Below are 19,719 nucleotides of genomic sequence, written 5' to 3' on the forward strand. Positions count from 1 at the left end.
GACCATTGCAAATCATTTGAACTAAGTGTCAGTGAGTCATAAATAGTACGCGTCATCATTTTACTGTTGGGGATTTGTTGTGTCGCGCTGCATCCAATGTAGGCAGCATCACTGATTGTAATGGGCTCACAGTATTTTGTAGCGTCGGACCGTGCCGCTCGCATCCAGTGTAGACACAGTGAGAGCCACACAGATGCACGTGAACTCTGAACTCCGTTCACTTCCGTGTCTATTAATGACACATACGAGCGGTAATAGTTAGTAAAGTAGTTGTTAAGTTTAGGTATTGGGTAAGATTAGGGCTGTGGAATATGGTCATTCAGAATATGTGCTTTATAAGTACTAATAAACAGCCAATATGTTAATAACATGCATACTAATAACTACTGGTTATTAGTGAGAACTGGTCCCTATTCTAAAGCGTTACCACATTTACATACACACCAGTTTTATTTTAGTATCATTGATATACTATTATAGTTTTTGTTAATATTTTGCATTAGATGTTATTTTTGTATTTTTTTTTTTATTTATATTTTAAATTTGTCTATATAGTTTTTTCAGTTTCAGTTTTCAGTTTTTATTTATTTAATTGTAATTATTTTAGTACTTCAACTAAACTATAAGCAGTACAATTGTATTTATTTTATTGTTTTAGTTTTGGTTTATGGTATTAACCCTGACACAAACAGATGCAAAAAAAGATGGAATCAGTACTTTTTTTATTTTTATTATTAATACTTCATAATTCATCAAGGATGAATTAATCTGATCAAAAGTGACAGCAAAGATATTTATAATGTATATTTTATCATTAATAACTGTTTATTTGTCAAAGAATCCCATATCAGTTTCCACAAGACCATTAAGCAGAACAACTGTTTTCAACATTCATAATAACGATTCTTGATCAGCAAATCAGCATATTAGGACGTATGTTCAAATAGAATACAAGTATTTTACAATATTACAGTATTTAGTTCATTTTAGATCAAATAAATGCAGAAAATAATAAGAAAATCTTACTGACCCCAAAGATTTGAACAATAATGCACATATAATATTATATAATATGAAATGTCTTATGTAAATAAACACACCCAATCAGGGTCATATGAACCCAAAACCAGCACAAAACAATTCTTCCTTACATTATTCCTACCATTTAGTCGAATAGTCATTTAAGCAACGCTGATTCTGAATAGCTGATTTGATTCCGTACGTTACCCCCGCCAGGATACGTTTAGAAAATCTAGCAAATTTCCTTAATTTTTCAGCTAAACGTACATGTTTCTTTGGTGCCAGACAATGGCAACCTTCATCGTCTCTGTCTGCCCATGATAGGCTTTTCTTTCTTTTTTTTTCTTTACAGGCTCTTAGGACCACAAATGTCAACCAGGGAAAGGCAATTATGAGACTAAAATTACTTCCTTACTGTTATCAGTCCACTCGGTGGGCCAGGGGACTGGTTAAAAGCCACCATGTAATGGGGCTCAGTTAGACTTTTCTCCTGGGCCTCCGCCAAGGCTGCTAACCTTACTATTAAAGGCCTCGACAAGCTTTGTCAATGCAATCTGCTGAATGCTTTGAGTGACAAGCGATCGATACTCTCCACTCTCTGGGGTCATCGGTGGTGACAGAGCCCTAAGTAATAACACAACCCTGGCTGCCTCCTCCAACTTAAACGCTTCCCCTGACACAATATTTCTTTTTGGTCTCCAAGCTCGCGAGCTAAATTTTCGTGTCAATCGAAAAAGGGAGGATGGGAGGGAGGGAGGTGTGGGAGGAGAGAAATGGAAGGAGGGTCTGACAAATGGCTGTATGTGTGTGCGTGCGGATTGATGCCGACCGGGGCGAGAGCGAGGCACGGGGGAGGGAGGTGGGGGCGCGGAGAGCTCAGATAAATCGAAAATGACTGGCTGGCGAGTTGTAATCTGCCAGTGCTGAGCCCCCTGTAGCAACAAGCCAAATGAAAAAGCATGCTGACAGACCACAGAGATGGAGGGCCTGTGGTAGACTGCAGGAGGGAGGGAGGGAGCGAGAGCACTGGAAAGGAGAGAGGAAGTGAAAGCCAAGCCAGAGATATTATAAGGAGAAACGCTTGCCCTCGTGCTTGACGCACTGTCATTTACGATAAACCGCGTCTGAAGCCATTTGTGGATGTGGAGGCAGATTTCTATATAATACGCAACAGAAACAAACCTCTACGACAGGAAAATACATCTCAATTAACACGGTTTATATCATTCTGCTGTTAAATATAAAATCAATTACACCTGAATGCAATTTAATTTTTCTTAGAAGATGTGCTACTAGTGTTTTAATTGGGGTTACACTCTCTAAATGCATCGGTGAACTAAAAAAAGCTCCTACACGCTCATTTCTCACCTGCTGTCTCTGAGAAGCGCACAATTTAACACACTCGCACGCACTCACACCCACACAAAGGCAGCTGTCCTGTCCTCTACCAGCAGGTGGAAAATATTCTGACATCGAACTCCAACACAAGAGCTCCACCTACAGCAAATTCTGCTCCACCCACACTCCACTCTAATCCTTCTTTGTCTGAACACGGAGATCCACCCATCTAGAGGCTGTGTGTTCTATATTTACTGCACAGAGGGATGTCAAATCTGGGGCTGACCATTAATTGTAGATCACAGGCCAGGATGAATGGGAATGTCAATTGTATTCCACCCACTTCTTATCATTTACTGTTCCCTTTCCACATTAGAAAAACAAATTACTATGCTACAACAAGGCAGAACAGTCCAGATTTGTAATTGGCCTAACAATGATTATTTACAGACTTTATATATAAAATTAGATATATTGTTTTAGCTATGCATATATTATATAAATGTTTTATATTTATAATATATATATATATATATATATATACACATATATATATATATATACACACAATTATTTATAATATATAATAAATATATATTTTATAATATTATAATTTTATAATCTACATGTACTATACAAACAAATTATGTCTGATGAAACATTCAGTATATATACTGTGTGTAGAGTGTGTGTGCATTTTAAAAAACTGCCACAAAAGACTACAATAATAGTAATAATAATAATAATAATAATAATAATAATAATAATACAATAATAATAAAAATGTATAATAATAATACAAATAATGATACTGCATAAATGTGTTTGTTAGTGAGAAAGAAAGAAAAATGTCACAAAAAGGAAAATAAAAAAATGACAAATGTGTGTATGACGTGAAATCATTTTAGACTGATGATGATAATAATAATAATAATAATAATGTTTAAAATGTTTTGATAGAGAGAAAATGTAAAAAAAAAAAGCTGCAAAAAAAGAAATATCAATTCATTTTATGTGTGTGTGTGTCTCTGTGTGTGTGTATAAAACATGAAAAGCTTTTACATTTGTGCATAAATAATCAAACAAACAAACAAAAAAAAAAACATTCACAAACAATAACCATTACTTTTTCAGCCTTTGCAGACATTTTTAGGCAGCTGGATTATTTTTATCTGTCATGTATGTTTTACATTCTGAGCTCCGGAAGAATGAGAACAGAATGAACTCTTCTGGCTTTTCTGAATCCAAAGACAGGCTACCGAGGGATTGTGGGATGCGTTGACCCCTAGCCTGCCAGCCTGCATATCCTCAGCTCACACTGCAAGGTCAGACTGACTAACCGGCCTCTGAGACTCAGTCTTATCACTGACTCAATAACCTTGCCTGTAAAACAATAGGAGACAGGCTCGTACACATCCCACACACACACACACACAGGAGCATAAAGATACACACACACACACACACACACACACACACACACACACACACACACACACACACAAACATACCCTAAGAGCAAAAAACTCAAGGCTGTGAGCAATACTCCAGACTAACACTGCGTTTTCATAAGCTATTCACAAATTCATATGCATGTCCAAACTCTCTCACACACACAAATAATTAATTTTTTTTACTTGAGGGGAGGAAGCTTTGCCTTGTCATTCAGAACCACCCCTCGCCGTGGAAAGTAAAGAGATGGCGGGAGGCATGTAAGTGAGAAAGGGCGAAACAGACGGAACAAATTCAGACTAGGTGATGCCTCCTCCTGTTTTTTTCCCCCAATTTCAGGACCCCACAGCTTCCCAGCGGATTGTGTCAGAGAAAGCCATCTCCTTCCCAGCAGGCCGTCTATTCCCCTGCCTGGGCACAACTTCCCCTCCTGCCGCCCCACTTCCTGGCTCCCCCCACTGCGCTATCTAGGAAATCACGGCCAATGGCAAATCATTTGTCTCTGCGGTATGTTCACTAAGCGTTCGCTGCCCTGCAGAGGGACGGAGCAGGACGAGAGCACATTTCCTCTCAGTAAACACAGCAAATGAGTTTTGCAACCCTGCGAGCGGCAATTTAGTGAAGGAATACAAAAATGGGAAATGCACCAATCAAAACTGTTTTGTGAGTCTGCATGAGAAAATTCGGTTTTGCTGACATTCAAGATGCCCAGATAACTCAACTTTGTCAAAAGAGCATCTTTCCTCATTATATCAACATGATACTTTGGAAACAAAAAGAACACAAACACAGAATTTGAATGCAGCGTGACAACACTTTCCTTTTGTCAGTCAGTTTGTTTGACCTTTTCAAGAATGTGATTCCAGGATGAGTCTTGTACAAACATCCTCCAGGTAGTTACTGGAGTTGAAAAATACACATGGGCTTTCCACCTCCGTCAATGGCACAGAGATAAGTGAGGCTTAATTAAGCTTTGTTACATCTAATGAGGGGTGAAAACAAACACATCGTGCATGTCTCTGGACCTTGCCCGAGGCTGATAAGATTGACTGCCCTGAGAGTGACTGATATATCGTGTGTGGGTGTGTGGATGGTTAAGAGTTATGCGTTTAAGATGTCTGGTGCTTGTATTCAGAGCCCTGAACCTCTTATCATATCGTCTCTGCACACTTAAAGAGGTGTCAGTGATAAGCTGCAGTTGGCTGTGCTAAAACATGATTTACAGCCCTTCATGATAACTCTTTTACTGCCTCTGACAATTTGGGATTTACTGCATTATGGCACTATTCAGAAAGTTAAAAGAGGCTCAGCAACCCTTTAGTGCAAATAGAGCAACTGAAAGGAAAAAAATGCATACACACATTATGATAATATTAATCCTGGTTTACAACATTAAATGACAAGGAGATATGCCATTCAAATGTAAAAAAAAAAAAAAAAATCATTTAACTGAAAAATAAAAGGAAATGGAATATATATATATATATATATATATATATATATATATATATATATATATATATATATATATATTTTCTATGTTATGTAAAACAATTAGGTAAAACAAAATATTATGGAAAAAAAACATTCTAGAAAATGTTATATTAACTTATGATTATGAATTATGAAGACTAAAAAAAACATGCACAATAACATTAAGGACATATTTAAGTAGAGCAACATTATCTATAAAATATCATCACATCATATCATATAATTAAATCGCAATATATCTGACTAACTATTGGAGATAAATAAAGCCTTGATTTCCTCAAGATTTACAATAAGGAAAAAATAATGCAGCACAAACATACAACTCAGATGTGAGGTATACACAGCACAGCCTCTGCCCTGGGCTTGCACTAGAGGAAAATGAAAGCCAATTGTTGTATGAATAATGCAGAAGCATGCAAAATGCAAATGCAGGACACACAGGATTTATTTTAAAGCCTAGAGCCACAAATGGGGGTTTAAAAAGAAAGCAATAGAAGGAAATATGAGGTGCATGCTCTAAGGTGCATGTGAGCTTTTAAAAGGGCGACATTTAACTTTTTTGATGAGAAAAAATAATTCATTCTGAACAGGGTTATTGTGCGTATAATAGCATACACAATAATGCTCTACCACACAAGCTCTTGTCCTTGAGATGCAATGAACACACAGAGCATCAGTGCTTCGATCCTGTTGAAATCAGTCAAATTTGCCTCTATGACATACAGCACGTTTCTGTAGTCTGTGTACGTGGATATCAGGTGTCTGTGAAGAGGATGTTACCTCTCTGCTGACCTGCAGGTGGTGCTGCATGATCACTGATCAGATCAGGGTGAGGCAGAGGAGGATGAGGCAGGATGGAGTGGAACACAGGAACAGAAATACACAGAAAGAGGAGTATAAAATAAGCAGAAAATTAAAGTCAGCCATGACCGTCTCATGGGTTAATTCCATTCTCTTAGAGCATGGGTAGATATAAAAGTGCCTGTGAGGCAGACAGAGAGACGGAGAGGAAGGAAGAGAGGTGAATGCAAGGTGTGTCATTGCATACGAATAGAATGACATTTACACCGGGGGTCAAAAATGTAAGGTTAAGGCTCAACCGATGCTGTGAGAGTTCAGATATATATATTTGCCCTGTAAGCATTTTCAATGCCCCCATCCAAATAAATGAATAAATAAAAATACATACACAATATATAAATTATAATTATATTCTGCATTTATCATAAATATTGAAACTTTTCAAAATATTTAATATTCATCAGAATAAAAATATTATTACTTAATAGAAAACACATTTATTATTTTAATAATAAAATTTTAGATGGCAATTTTTTATTTTATTTTTTTAATCCATGTTTTCAAAACAATTAAGTCGCTTTCGAAATTTCAAATAAAATTGTCAAATCAAATGCATTTATATAGCAATATTAAAAATGCCCAATGTGCTAGATGATACTAGCAATGATGATATAATAAATACACAAATATATAAAAACACAAAAAATACTGCCATACAAAAAAAAAAACTATATATAAAATATCTAAAGAAAAAAAAAACTAGCAGACTAATGTAACCTTGTACAACCAGCCCTATAGTGTTTAATATATAAAACTACATGATTAATGACACATACTGTAAGATTTAATGAAAAATCATTAAAAGGGAAGTCCAGTTAGCTGACCCAAACTAATGATAAGAGGACATAGGGCAAAAAAGGAAAAAGAAAAGAAGTAGGAGCCACTGACTTTCATAGTATAGAAAAAAAAATACTATGGGAGTCATTGGCTACCGTCAACTGATTGATTACCAACATTCTTCAAAATATTCTCTGTTGTGTTAAAAAAAAAACAGGTTTGGAACAAGTGGAGGGTGAGTAAATGATGACAGAATTTTATTTTTGTGTGAACTATCCCTTTTAAAGCTTAGAGACTTACTGGGATATTACAAATCAAATGCTTTTAAACCACACAAAGATTCATTCTAGGTTCATTAGTGATATTAAATGAATATACAGATACACGGTTCAACCTTACGGTCCTTATTCTTCTTCTCTGCTTCCTTTTCTCCATCTCTCCCCTTCCTCCTCCTGCCCCCTGTTCCTTGTATAGCTGCAGGCTAATTGGTGCGATTTTAGATAATTATTATTAAAACCAGAGCAGCGTGGGCGCTTTTGGAAGATAATTCCCCGGAGGAGGAGGGGTCCGCTTACACTGAGTGCCAATCAAGGCCCGGCATCACGCAAAGCATTTCCTTTGTTTTGCTCTTTGTTGCTGGAGCATGTTATAAGAGAGAGAGAGAGAGAGACAGACGGGGAGCTCACACCGTTACACGTCAAAACAAACACAAATGCAGAACGGATGTAATGTACAAACACAGTACACTGTACAGCACCGCACCGTAAGTTGGCTATATCACAGACAGACGCTCCGTCATCTGCTCGACAGTAATGCAGATCAGCTCTCCGGGTTTCTTAGCGTCCAAAACTTCAAAGCTTTATTTCCATGACCACACAGACAGCTACTCACACACCAACATATTAATTTCTCACATACAAATGTGAAGCCCGCATCCAGATTTATATGCAGTATCATCAACAGTTTGGGGTCAGCGAGGTTTTTTCTTTTTAAAGAAATTAATACTTTCATTCAGCAATGTTACATTTAAATTGATTGAGAGTAAATACATTTATAACGTTACAAAAGATTCTATTTTAAATAAATTTTGTACAAAGTTTCCACAAAATATTACCAGATTTAGTATACCATTTGGGCATCTTTAGAAAACTACTTTTGATTTGCTATGATATGGGATACATTAGTCAAATGCTAAAAAGTATAGCAGTATGCAAATTAGGATGCAGCCACTTACACAAACTAAAATATGGAAGCATGAGTTTCCTTAAGTAGAACAGCACTTGTGTTTAAAGCATAGTGATTAATTAAATTATAATCAAAGGATTTCTAATTACTAATTTTGGAAGTGGGGGTCTGCACTATTGACCCTATAGAACCCAAATCACAATGCACTGTGAAGAGACTGAACACTGCCAGTAAATTGAAGAAAACTCTGATCTTACAGACGATTAAGCTCAACCAAAGAATTAAACAGAAAGAGAGAAGATAAAGACAGCACACGTATTATTTAAGATACATCCAACTTCAGATTTAAAGATGTGATAGAAACATTAAAAAGCACTATAATAAGGATGATTTTTTTAAAAGTCATAAATCCTAGAAGATATCATCTATCAGTGAATCAATCTTTAATTTAGCTCCACTAATCCTGGAAAGTTCATCAGGAAAGGCAAATGAGATCCCTAAGCATTCTCATTTCAAGACCTGAAAAATCAGCTAAATGGCAGAGCAGACAGAGCAATAGAGAGAAACAGAAAAGGGCGCAGGGTACTGTATTAGTTGAAAAATAAAGCAGATTCTTTGAGGCTAACATAAGGAAAACATTCTTATTTACCTGTAAATGCTCTGCTAGGTGTGAAAATAATATGGATAAATTTATTCAGTGAAAACCTTCTATACTAAAACATGAAATCAGCCTCCGCTATTCTGAAAGATTAAGCCATGCACAACATTATAGAAGGTTCTGTATTCACACACACACACACAGACTGAACAAGAGCCTGTGGGCAGAGGGTCCTTCTCAAAACATCAGACTCTTCTTACTCTTCCTCTCTGGACATGAATAATTCATGAGAACATGTAAATACGTTATCTGGTGCATGCATTAATGATCACAGGGAGACTCAGGGTCTTTCAGCTCCTATAATTAATAAAACATGTAGACTATGAAGACTGACACCCTTAAGTTTTTTCCAAGTGCACACACACAAGGAGAGTTTGCTGTCGTCTGTTAATTCAATGCACGAATGAGGCAGTCAATAGAGACATTAGTGTTGTCCAGTTCTTCTCAAACGGTGATCCAAAGTGATCTACAAGTTGAGGTGAAGAAATATTCTCGGTTCATTATAATTGAAACAAAGCACACTGAATTAATCAACTAATTAATTTGACAAAATAATTAACTCAACAGGAAAGGAAACAACAGTCTGGTAAACTACAGAAAGGTAAAACTGAAGCTATTTATCCAAGCTATTATCTTGCACTACTTAATTGGCAACTTTTATGCAAAATCCACTTTTACATGGTGTTTGGACATAAATGTGTGTTGGCAGTGTGTGAACACAAAGACCCTACAATGACAAAAATCCACTCACTCCTCATTTTTAAGCCCCTTTAATGCAAGTTAGTCTCACTAGGCCTGCCGTTTCGATTCTCATGCAGTGTGACGTCACATTGGGGGTTGATTGACAGCCCTGCATTGCTATAGTTACAGTGATTGTACACTGTCCATTTTCTCCGTGCTCGAGCAGCCGTTAAATCAACAATGTCTCGCAAGCAATCCTGATGCTCTGTGTTTGGATGTAAGAGTAAGACTGAACATAAGAGTCTTAATTTCTCCCAACATCTGAGCTCCTGAGGACGCTGTGGATTACTTTCATTGTTTAAGGTAATACAACTCAAAATCTACCTAAATACGTTTATCACTTCAGACTCCTTTGTGAATGTCATGTCGCTATAGTGCTTCATGTTTTAACCATATTTGTGTGCGTACATTGAGTATTTTTACTGATCAGCGCTGCGCTTGTGAGATTAGTTTGCGCTGTTCGTAGCGCGAGATTCATACGGTAATGTGGTCACGTGGCTCTGTCCATTGATCAGTGCTGATGACAGGTCAGCGCGGTGCGAACTTTGTAACATTGCACTGTTTCATTCCACTTTCAGTGCATTTGGCTTCCCATATATACGGCTAAACATGGTTTCTCTCGCTCTCAGTTATGTTTCTTCTACCGGCTGTTTATTGCTGTAGATATGCAATGCAGAGAGACATATATGCGACGCCTACTTCTGGAGATGGTGTGGGAATATTCAGCTCATTTGCATTTAAAGCGAAACACTCCAAAACAGCTCTTTTTTGACACACCCCAAAACTGATAATAAATGATCTGTTGGGTATTTTGGGCTGAAACTTCACAGACACATTCTGGGGACACCCAAGACCAATATTTAATCTTGTAAAAAGGGGCATAATATGTGCCCTTTAAAACTCCAGGCCATAGTTAACATCTTTTACTGTGGAAAGGTTTATGAAATCAGGAAATGCAATGGACCAGACACCATTATTGTATTGTACTGTATTGTGCTGTATTACATTGTATTATTTATTTTATTATTTTATTTTAGTGAATGCTTTTAAAATTCAGCAAATGAAAAGCTGTAAATAAAACAATTATTAGAGAACATATTTTACACAAAAAAAAAATACTATTTCAGTGTTTCTACTTACAATTTCACATTAAATTAAATATAATTATGAAATTTACTAGCAATTTCTGATTACAATTTTTTTCAAACTAAATCCTACTCCATTTTTTTTTCTCCATAGTCTCTCCTGTCCATCTCATTTAATTTCCCTCTTACACGGTTTCCTCTTTTTTCATTTATCCACACACACAACACAGGCTCTGAGGGCCCAATAAAGTGACAGCTCTGCCTTGTCAGGTCTTTTCTCCACAGAGTTTAAGTCACCCAGGCAGCCTGTCAATCAAAATGCCGGAGAGATGACAGCTTCTCCCATTCGCTATCGTGTTGCCGCGACGACAGGGTGACCTTTCATTGCCTCAGCAGCTGCCAGGCATCTTTCTCTCATCACATCGAGAGTGAGAGAAGAGGGGGAAAAAGAGATGAAGGGGAAGAATGAAGGAGAGAGGGAAAGAATAAAAACAGCAGCGCTCCCATAGGGGAGAAGACTTCTGTGCTGGTCTAAGGTAGATTCAAAAGCCAAGGTGCCTACATAGACAGCATTTTCGGGGCCTATAGTGTCCAACAATGCTTTCAAGGAAGGCAGCACACTTTTGAATGATTCAGTCAAACTGAACAACCAAATGTGAAATACGGCTGGAGAAAACCACTGGAAACAAACAGAATCACTGTAGTGAACTGATTCCCTAAAATGATTCAGATTCATAACAACTGCTTGTAGGTCAGTGTGATTCTCTTCAATGATGAAATCTGAAACTAAGTGTCTGAAATCCAAAACTAAGGTCTATAATTTCTGAAACTAGGCTAAGAAAATGGAAAATGAAAAGCATGTGCATGACAGCACATTGTATAAAACATGCAAACATTCTGAAGATGTAAATATGAAGTGATGATGATGTAAATGAGTGTGTGTTTCAGTGGATGGGCGGGTGAAAGTGTGTCATTTTTCTGAGATCCACACACACACACACAGGAGGACAGCAGCATCTGGAAGCTGGGGAGGCATCACAGCACACGGGCTGCCCGCTTGCCTAGCTCGGAGAGAGGGGAAAAAGCAGGAGGAAATCTGTTTCCTGTCATCCCCCATCTTGTCAGTCTCGGTACAGACATCTTGCATCCTCTCGACCAGCTGTTTGCTGCTCACTCACACAGATGGCTGCTTCTCTTTGATACAAACTCTCTCTGTCTCTGTTCAACTCTCCCTTCATCTCTTCATCTGACACCAACTTTCCTAAAGAGTTACAGAATGTAACTCTATATCTTCAACAAAAGGCACATTACTGCTAGAACAAAGAGCTCAACAATAAAGATGGGCCTGAGGTCAGCATGAGAAAGAGGCCAGCTAAAGATTAAAGATTAGGTTTTATCAATTGCAAAAATGATTTTGATAAGCTCAGAATAAAGAACCACCGAACATATCTGTATCAGTATAATTAATTGAAATCATTTTTTAGAAATATTTTTATTAATAATTTTTATATAATTATTTTACCAAATACTGAGTTTTCCATTATTTTTCTGGATTCCATTTTAAAGGTTTCATTAAACTGTAATAATCAATAGCATCTCTAATTAACTGGTTTTATTAAAAATATAAATAAATAAATAAATAAATAAATATAAATATAAATAAATAAATATAAATAAATATATATATATATATATATATAATATATATATATATATATATCTATATATATATATATACACATATATATATAGACCTTTAAGTTTCTGATTGTATATGATATATCCATAGTTTTTCTCAAAAATAACAGTAAAATGCTCATGAAGTGACTCGAAGAGAGCAGTTCTGGAGATCACTGGGCCCTACATTAGTCTTAGTCAAACATATAATGAACATATATTAAACATATGGGCAAATGGATCATTTTAATCCAAAACAACATGGTCAAATACAAATTAAACATATGCATGAATGAAAGTTTACAATAAGATCAATAACATGCATTTACAAAATATATAGGCTGAATTTTAATTTCATACTGACTTTAACAAATAGACTCCTTGGAAGCTTTTTGCTCAATCTTTTTCTGACTGAAAGTTTAAAAAACTCTGAAACATCTGCAATTTGGGGTATTTTTCATCTATCCACTGCAAGAAGTTGATGAATTAATCACAATGACCTTGTTTGGGCCTTCAATCCAATGTTTGTACCTCTTTAGTGTTTCTTTAGTTTAGACTCTACAAATATGTGGCATTTGCATAGTTTTTTAAAGAGGAAATGAAACTAAGAGTATTAGTACTATTTTATTTTTATTTGTCAGTTTTATTAATCAATGCAAACAACATTTTGTGGCTCTATTGGAAATATGTACACACAGGGTGGTTCCTATCCAAGCTACCACCCGTACAGAAAGCATGACCATTAGAAGCAGACCACCCATCTTGATTAAACCAGCCTAACATGGCTTCCATCAACAGAAAAGCAATGAGCTGTTCATAGAGTTGGGGTAGAATAAAAGCAGCCCATAATCACTAAAATTATCTCTGCATGCTTCTCTGTGAGCACCGTTTACAATTCACCGTTTTCCAGCCCGCAACCAAAACAACAAAAACATTCTGATGCAAGTAAACCAAAACACAGTGCAGTGCACAACCCATGAGAAATTTACAATATCTTATTTTCCCTGTTTGTTTTTTATACTCGTTCAAACGAGGGCGGATTGTTCTAGTCCTCTCTTTTGCACAGAGTCTGTCTGTCTTTAGCCCACACATGTCAGAAGGGGGTAAATCAGTGGCCTTCTGTTCAACAGGGCTGAAATTTTAACAGATAGTAGATATTTAGAAAAATGTGTGATATTGAAATACGTTCAAATACGTGATTCTCCTAAAAAACATTGCTAAAGCCAGTTATCCCACTTTGAAATGTGCATTCAGTGTCAGAATGTCTGTTTTTGATCGGTTTGTGTGATTCCACCCACTGTCAATTTATCCAATAGGATTTTGACACCCCAATTTGCCAGTTGGTGGAACACACAGCCATGGAAGCCATCAGATAAACTGGGTCAGAGATTGCAGATTCTTCCTGACCTAAAAAGCCTCAGCATCCATTTAAAAAGCTCTTTGACCAGAGGTATATTAAAACACGGATATATCAACTAATAAACTTACAGTTTAAGGCTTGATGCCTTCCATTGTCAATTGCGCTCATTCCTGTTGCATGACATCAATCTGGCAACCTAGGCGAGTATTGAGTATCAGGGAGACTTGCTCCAATATTTTTAATTTAGACTGCAGTACCCATTTCAACTACTAGCAGTCAATATTACATACTGTACCTTTAAAAGTTGATATAAAAATATCTAATGTGCAATTTAAGCATTATACAACTCAGTTTTTATTTAATGGTTTATGATTGATCGGCGGTCTCTAAAAAGGCCGATTTAAAAAAAAAACGATCTCAAGCTGATGACGCAGCCGTGAGAGGTTTGGCACGACATGCAGCGGCACCATCACAGTCTCTGTCTGGCTTGGATGAAATAATTATAATGCTATATTTCTTCATTAAATAACTTACAAAGTAATTTGAAAACCTTGTGTGAGAATTAACTTCACAAACAGTGGGAGTGAATCACCGCGCGCTCTCTCTCCTTCTCTCTCAAAATACGCAAATAGATTAAAATCCCCACACATCGCATCTGTCCATTAGCAAGCTGCACAGCTGACACAGGAATTGTCACATGCACAACCGAGGCAGTGTCACATCATCACTAAAGTTTATAAATTGCATTACTTTTTAATTCTTGCCCTTGTTTAACCATTCAGTGCTCGCACACTCTCCTGGAGATGTGCGCTCATGCACACTCGCAGCACACACGCCAGGTTCACATTACTGTTTGCAGCATGTTAACGGATTGTTAACGGAAAGCGTTCACTGCACACACGGTTGCAGTCTGGCAGCGCGTCTGCAGTAGTGTAGAGATCCTTTCCGCACCGAGTCTATTGCTGCGCTGCAAGCGCTGAATTAAAAAAACCCAGCACATTGTGTTCAGTAAATATGAACATGGATTGACACGAAAATGTAGTAATTACACCATACATGCATATTATTAAAGTCTGCTATGTTTTACAGTCAACACATATAGCTTTTTGGCTAGGTTTAAAGGGAAAGGGCACTTTTAGATAAACAAGGCCATAAGATGGCACTCATGGAGGAAGAAAAACAAAGCATTTCTGTCAATGGTAAGTTTGTGATAACGTAAGAAAAGTAGTTTAAAATGTTTTGCCACTTGCTTTAGCAAATTAATATGTAAATCTAGAAGTAAATGCAAAAGTAAAAGCATTGAATAATGTGTTGCTTATATTTATTGTGTTTAAAAATGTCTCTTAAAGATTGTATTACTGTGCTGTGTAAAAAAGAATTGCAATGCTGAAAAAGCATTTTCAGTTACAATGTTTGAATTTGAAATCAAAATAATGGATAAATGTTGCGTTTGTGCCTTTTTGATAAACAGTCAAGGATCAGTAGCGGACTCTTCTGTGAAAGTACAGTCCGTGCTGCTTCCCCTCTCACAAGAGTCACCTAAGAGGGGAATTGCCCCCATTTTCAAAAATGAAATTCAGGCCCTGAATAAATTTCTAAAAATCCTGATTGGAGTATCACTATATATAGTTATAAATGATAAAAAGATGGCTTTAAAAAGATCGGTATCGTGATCGGTATCAGCAGATACTGCTTTCTGTGATCGGCCTCAAAAATCCTGATCGGAGCACCCCTAGTTAAAACAAACAAACAAACAAATAAATAAATAAATAAATAAAATAAAATAAAATAAAATAAAATAAAAAGTGCAGTTATTATTAACCAAAATATAATAAATCAAAAATTGGTGAGTAACATAACAAATTTTAAACATAACAAAAAAATGTATAATAATAAAAATGACCAAATAGTTTTTTTCTACATGGTATATCATAAAACTTTCAACTTTTACAGCCCACCTGCCTGAAAACTACTCTAGATTAATCTGAGAAATTTAACACTGTTTAAAAGTTTGGAATGATACCACCATTATTACAATTTACTATTATATATATATATATATATATATATATATATATATATATATATATATATATATATATATATATATATATATTAAAAAAGATGAAAATGATTGTTTAATAATTTATGAAGACTGAAAAGACAAATTTGAAAATAAAGTAGAAATAAAACTAAATTAAAAACTACTATAACCCTGCTCCTCTAGTATAACATGCGCTTTTTTATCTTGGCATATTTCGGAGAAGTTTCAACACCTGGAAGCACTGTACAATATCAGCCTACTCCGACACACTGAACCCTCACATCTCTGACTTGTTCAAAGCTCAATTAGTCATTCACTGGTCCGCTACCCACATTTCTCAGTCCATCTCTCTCAGTCCTCATCCATTGCTCTGTTAATCAGCTGTGAAGTGAATATTTTTACTCTTCACCCCCTTGCACACGTTTCATGGCCTGAATCAAAAATGTTCTCTCAATCTCTGCTTTCACACACCAGGGAGCAGAGCAGTCAGGCGGTTGTCATGGTTCCCTTCCCTCATCCGCTCTCCTGTCCAGAGTATGTACCCCATCTCTCTTTCATTTCAAACCCTCTCTCTCCCCGTCTGTCTAGAGCTCACACACACTGAGTTATGAGCTCTGTTTGGTGCCGTGTTAAATTATAGCAGTTCACATGTCACATAAGCACACTTGGGCATTAGAAAGAGAGGAGCACACAAAAGACAAGAGCTGGAGAAAGAGAGAGAGACAGGCTTCATATAAAATTGAAGTCCTGTGTAAATGACAGGATCTTGAACAGAGCAATATGGGGCTGACACACCGTCAAATAAAACAGACGGCATACATACAGTATTTTTCTCTGAAGGAATTACAGATTGCATGTTTCACAGCTCTCTGATGTTAGACAGATAAAGCCACCCCTATATAATCAACCTACTTGTAAACTACTATAAAAGAGTTGGAGTTATTTACAAGTTTCTTTACAAGACATAAATCTATAAACCTAACAAGCCTAAAAATATATATTTATTCAGCAATTATTTAATACAAAGACCACACCTCTGAACTACATTTAGCAGTAAAGAAAATCCAAAGACATGTAATAGTGGTTAATTAATATTGTTTGTTAATATTATTATTATTGTAAAGCACAACGTGCCAACTTTGGTTTCCTTTAAATGTGGTCTATATATAACGTTTGATGTTTGACTTTTTTATGCTGATATTTAGAGAGCAAGGTGATAATACAAACAATATTATAAACATATAATTAAATCTAGAATATGCCAACATGTAAACTAGGTATATAACGATGCACCCAAAACCGTTTGAAAATCGATATGAATGTGATGATTCAGGGTGAGATGTTACACAAATCGAAAATGGTATTTTCTTTTAATTTTGCCTCTGTATAATGGATAATTAAGTAGTATTTCTTTGTAAACAAGGAAACACTACTGTATATTGTATACTGTATATTGCTGTTTCATAAGCGCCACCTGCTGTCAGAGAGTGAATTCATGTTTTCATTCAGCCTGTCAAATGTTTTTGTTATGTACAGGTATGTTGTAGGAATAGATTCACAAAGCTGAAGTCAGACGAATTTATACAATCTAATCTAGATTCAAAACTGCTCATATTGCATGTATGTAGCATCTTTGTTTGGATCCTGATTAAAATACAGTGGTTGTATCTAACCTGTTTATATGAATAGATTTCTTTTATTTGTATTATTTCTGTATTTGATTTGGGATTTGTTTTAGTTTTCAATTTATTTATTTTTATTTAACATTTAAATTTCACAAAGAAATATGCAGCATTTTTTCTGAGAAAAAAATAAAAGGACACCTCATTTATGATTTGTTTTAAATCTCATTCGGTAAAAAAAAAAAAAAAACGTGAGAAAACTGTATTGTGAAATCAGTATCGTGAACCCTTATTTTGAGTATTTATTCTTGACAATCTACATTTACAGCAAATAAAGTACAAATTATTCCCCCTAAATCAATCAGAAAGGTATTCCAGTTCTCTAGCTTCTAGGTTGCCCCACATCAGAACTAACTCTGCAACCTTTATGTAGACAACTGAGCTCCCTAACCATTAGGTACCATCATCCCAGTTTGACCTACAGTACAGTGTAATGTGATCAAGTTCATATTTCACAGTGCTGATCCGATGTACATGTGACCTTTGATAAGGTTTTGCAGTCTAAGAGTTTTTATGAGCAACAATCCAATAACAGAATGACAGATGGACGGATGTATTTCACATTGACTGTTTAGGTAACTGACAAAACATCCAAACCGGGTTCACGTCTCGTTTTTCACAAAGTAACACCATCACTTTCTCTCTGAAGAATAGAATATCAGCCTCCATTAAAGTTTAACACCGCTGACAGGACAGGGGCATGACCTGATTCAGACACATAAACACAGACAAATCACATCTGCACAAATTTTACCATCTGGCTCAGTCTCAGCAGATTTCTCTCGAATAACCCAACATATCAGCAAAAATGATATCAAAGAAGCGGTTTCATATCAGCACATGTGGTGCATAAGGGGAACTCTTAAAAGTGCAAAACGTGTTTAAATGAAAATTTTAACTCTGGCCCTTGGTGGCAGAGTCAAGCTTGATTAAATATTCAATGATTCAAAACGCCGCAATGAATATTACAAAATGCATGAGATGGATTTCAGACAATCACACACATACACACACGCACTCAGCTATCAATATACCACCATCACTGTTATCAACAGATCAATGGCAGGTTTAAGATTACAGCACCGGCGTGTCTCTAGCACACCGAGGGCTGCGAAAACCAGACCGAAGACTGAACGAGGAAAAATTTGAGCTGAAACAGAAAAAGGCAACTGTACTGACTCACCTTCTCATTATATTTGAACTTGACATAGAACCAGCTGGACTTAATCATGGTGTCGGCTGTTGGCTCGGAGCGTGTAGTGTGCCTAGGGCCAGCGATACAGGTCAGACGGGGCGAAAGGTCCGGTGTCAGTGCAGAATGCCAGAGGATGGAGGTCTGAATGCAGTCGGTCTGCTCCAGCAGAGCTCAATCCCTCTGTCTGCTTGTGCTTCTTTCTGTCCTGCTCTCTACCTCAACTCTCTCTCTTTCTCACTCGCTTTGCTTTCTGGTTGTGCCTCTCTCTCTCTCGTTGTGTTGGCAGGATGTCAGCCCAGCTCTTCAAATAAGCTTCAGCTGCGTTCATCGGCAATGGCACATGCCAGAGAGCCAGAGGATATGCAGTCTCTCTCTTTTCAGTCTCTCGTTCCCCACTCTATGCGTCCCACAATCTGTTTTCTGTCCTTTATGGTTTTATGACAGCTTGACAATCCTCTAAGAAAAAATAAGGCCAAAAGTCTCTGAACGATTCATTTGGTTACTTTACTGCCATATTCTGCTACTGTAGTATTTTTTTCCACTCAGTGTCGTTTTCTTTTTTTCTCAGCCAGCCATATCATTCATAGAAATATCACATTCTCACCTACCTTTTATCTTCTGAAATCTTCAACCCATCTGTCTATCCCTCTGTTTTCTTTCTCAGTAGATGTATCCCTATAGCCATACAATATTGATGCTTTTCCATATATAATGTTCACCAAATGTCTGCGACTACAATGAAAATTTAGGATTTAAATCTAATTTAAACCTGGAAATACATAAATATTTTAGATTTTGAAAGTTTTAAAACAACTAAGATGTAAAATGAATACAAATATTTCAGATTCTGCACTATTTCTATTAAATTTTCATTGACCAATTTTGAACTAAGGGGCAGATTTCCTCCTTCCCCACAAGATGCTCTTTGGATCTCACTGGATAAGATGATTATCAGGTTTGCTCAAACTTGTATATACATTTAAATGAAGTCATTTGCTAAATAAATGTGCATGATGTAACATTTCCCAGCAAAAGGCACAGCTGCTGAGTCACTGCGGGTGTGGATATTATTTGGTTAATTTTTATATTTGATGTGAAATGAACTAGAGTGCATCAGGAGACCAGACATCTATCAATACTAATTGAACTA

The 19,719-nt window shown here is 36.5% G+C and overlaps 1 protein-coding gene across 9 annotated transcripts in view; it reads right to left on the bottom strand.

Moving 5' to 3' along the window:
* auts2a (activator of transcription and developmental regulator AUTS2 a) overlaps positions 1-19,719 on the bottom strand; it is a 333,955-nt gene that overhangs the window by 215,410 nt on the left and 98,826 nt on the right. Inside the window, exon 1 of one of the 9 annotated variants that reach the window (XM_042732635.1) lies at positions 18,558-19,385. The exons of the other annotated variants lie outside the window; for them this stretch is intronic. Coding sequence (XP_042588569.1) covers positions 18,558-18,605 — 48 coding nt within the window. The 5' untranslated portion in view covers positions 18,606-19,385. Of the gene's footprint in view, positions 1-18,557; positions 19,386-19,719 lie in introns of those variants that run through there. 9 annotated transcript variants of the gene reach the window in all.

This window comes from Cyprinus carpio, chromosome B10 (assembly GCF_018340385.1).
Source record: "Cyprinus carpio isolate SPL01 chromosome B10, ASM1834038v1, whole genome shotgun sequence".
NCBI classification, from domain to species: Eukaryota; Metazoa; Chordata; class Actinopteri; order Cypriniformes; family Cyprinidae; genus Cyprinus; species Cyprinus carpio.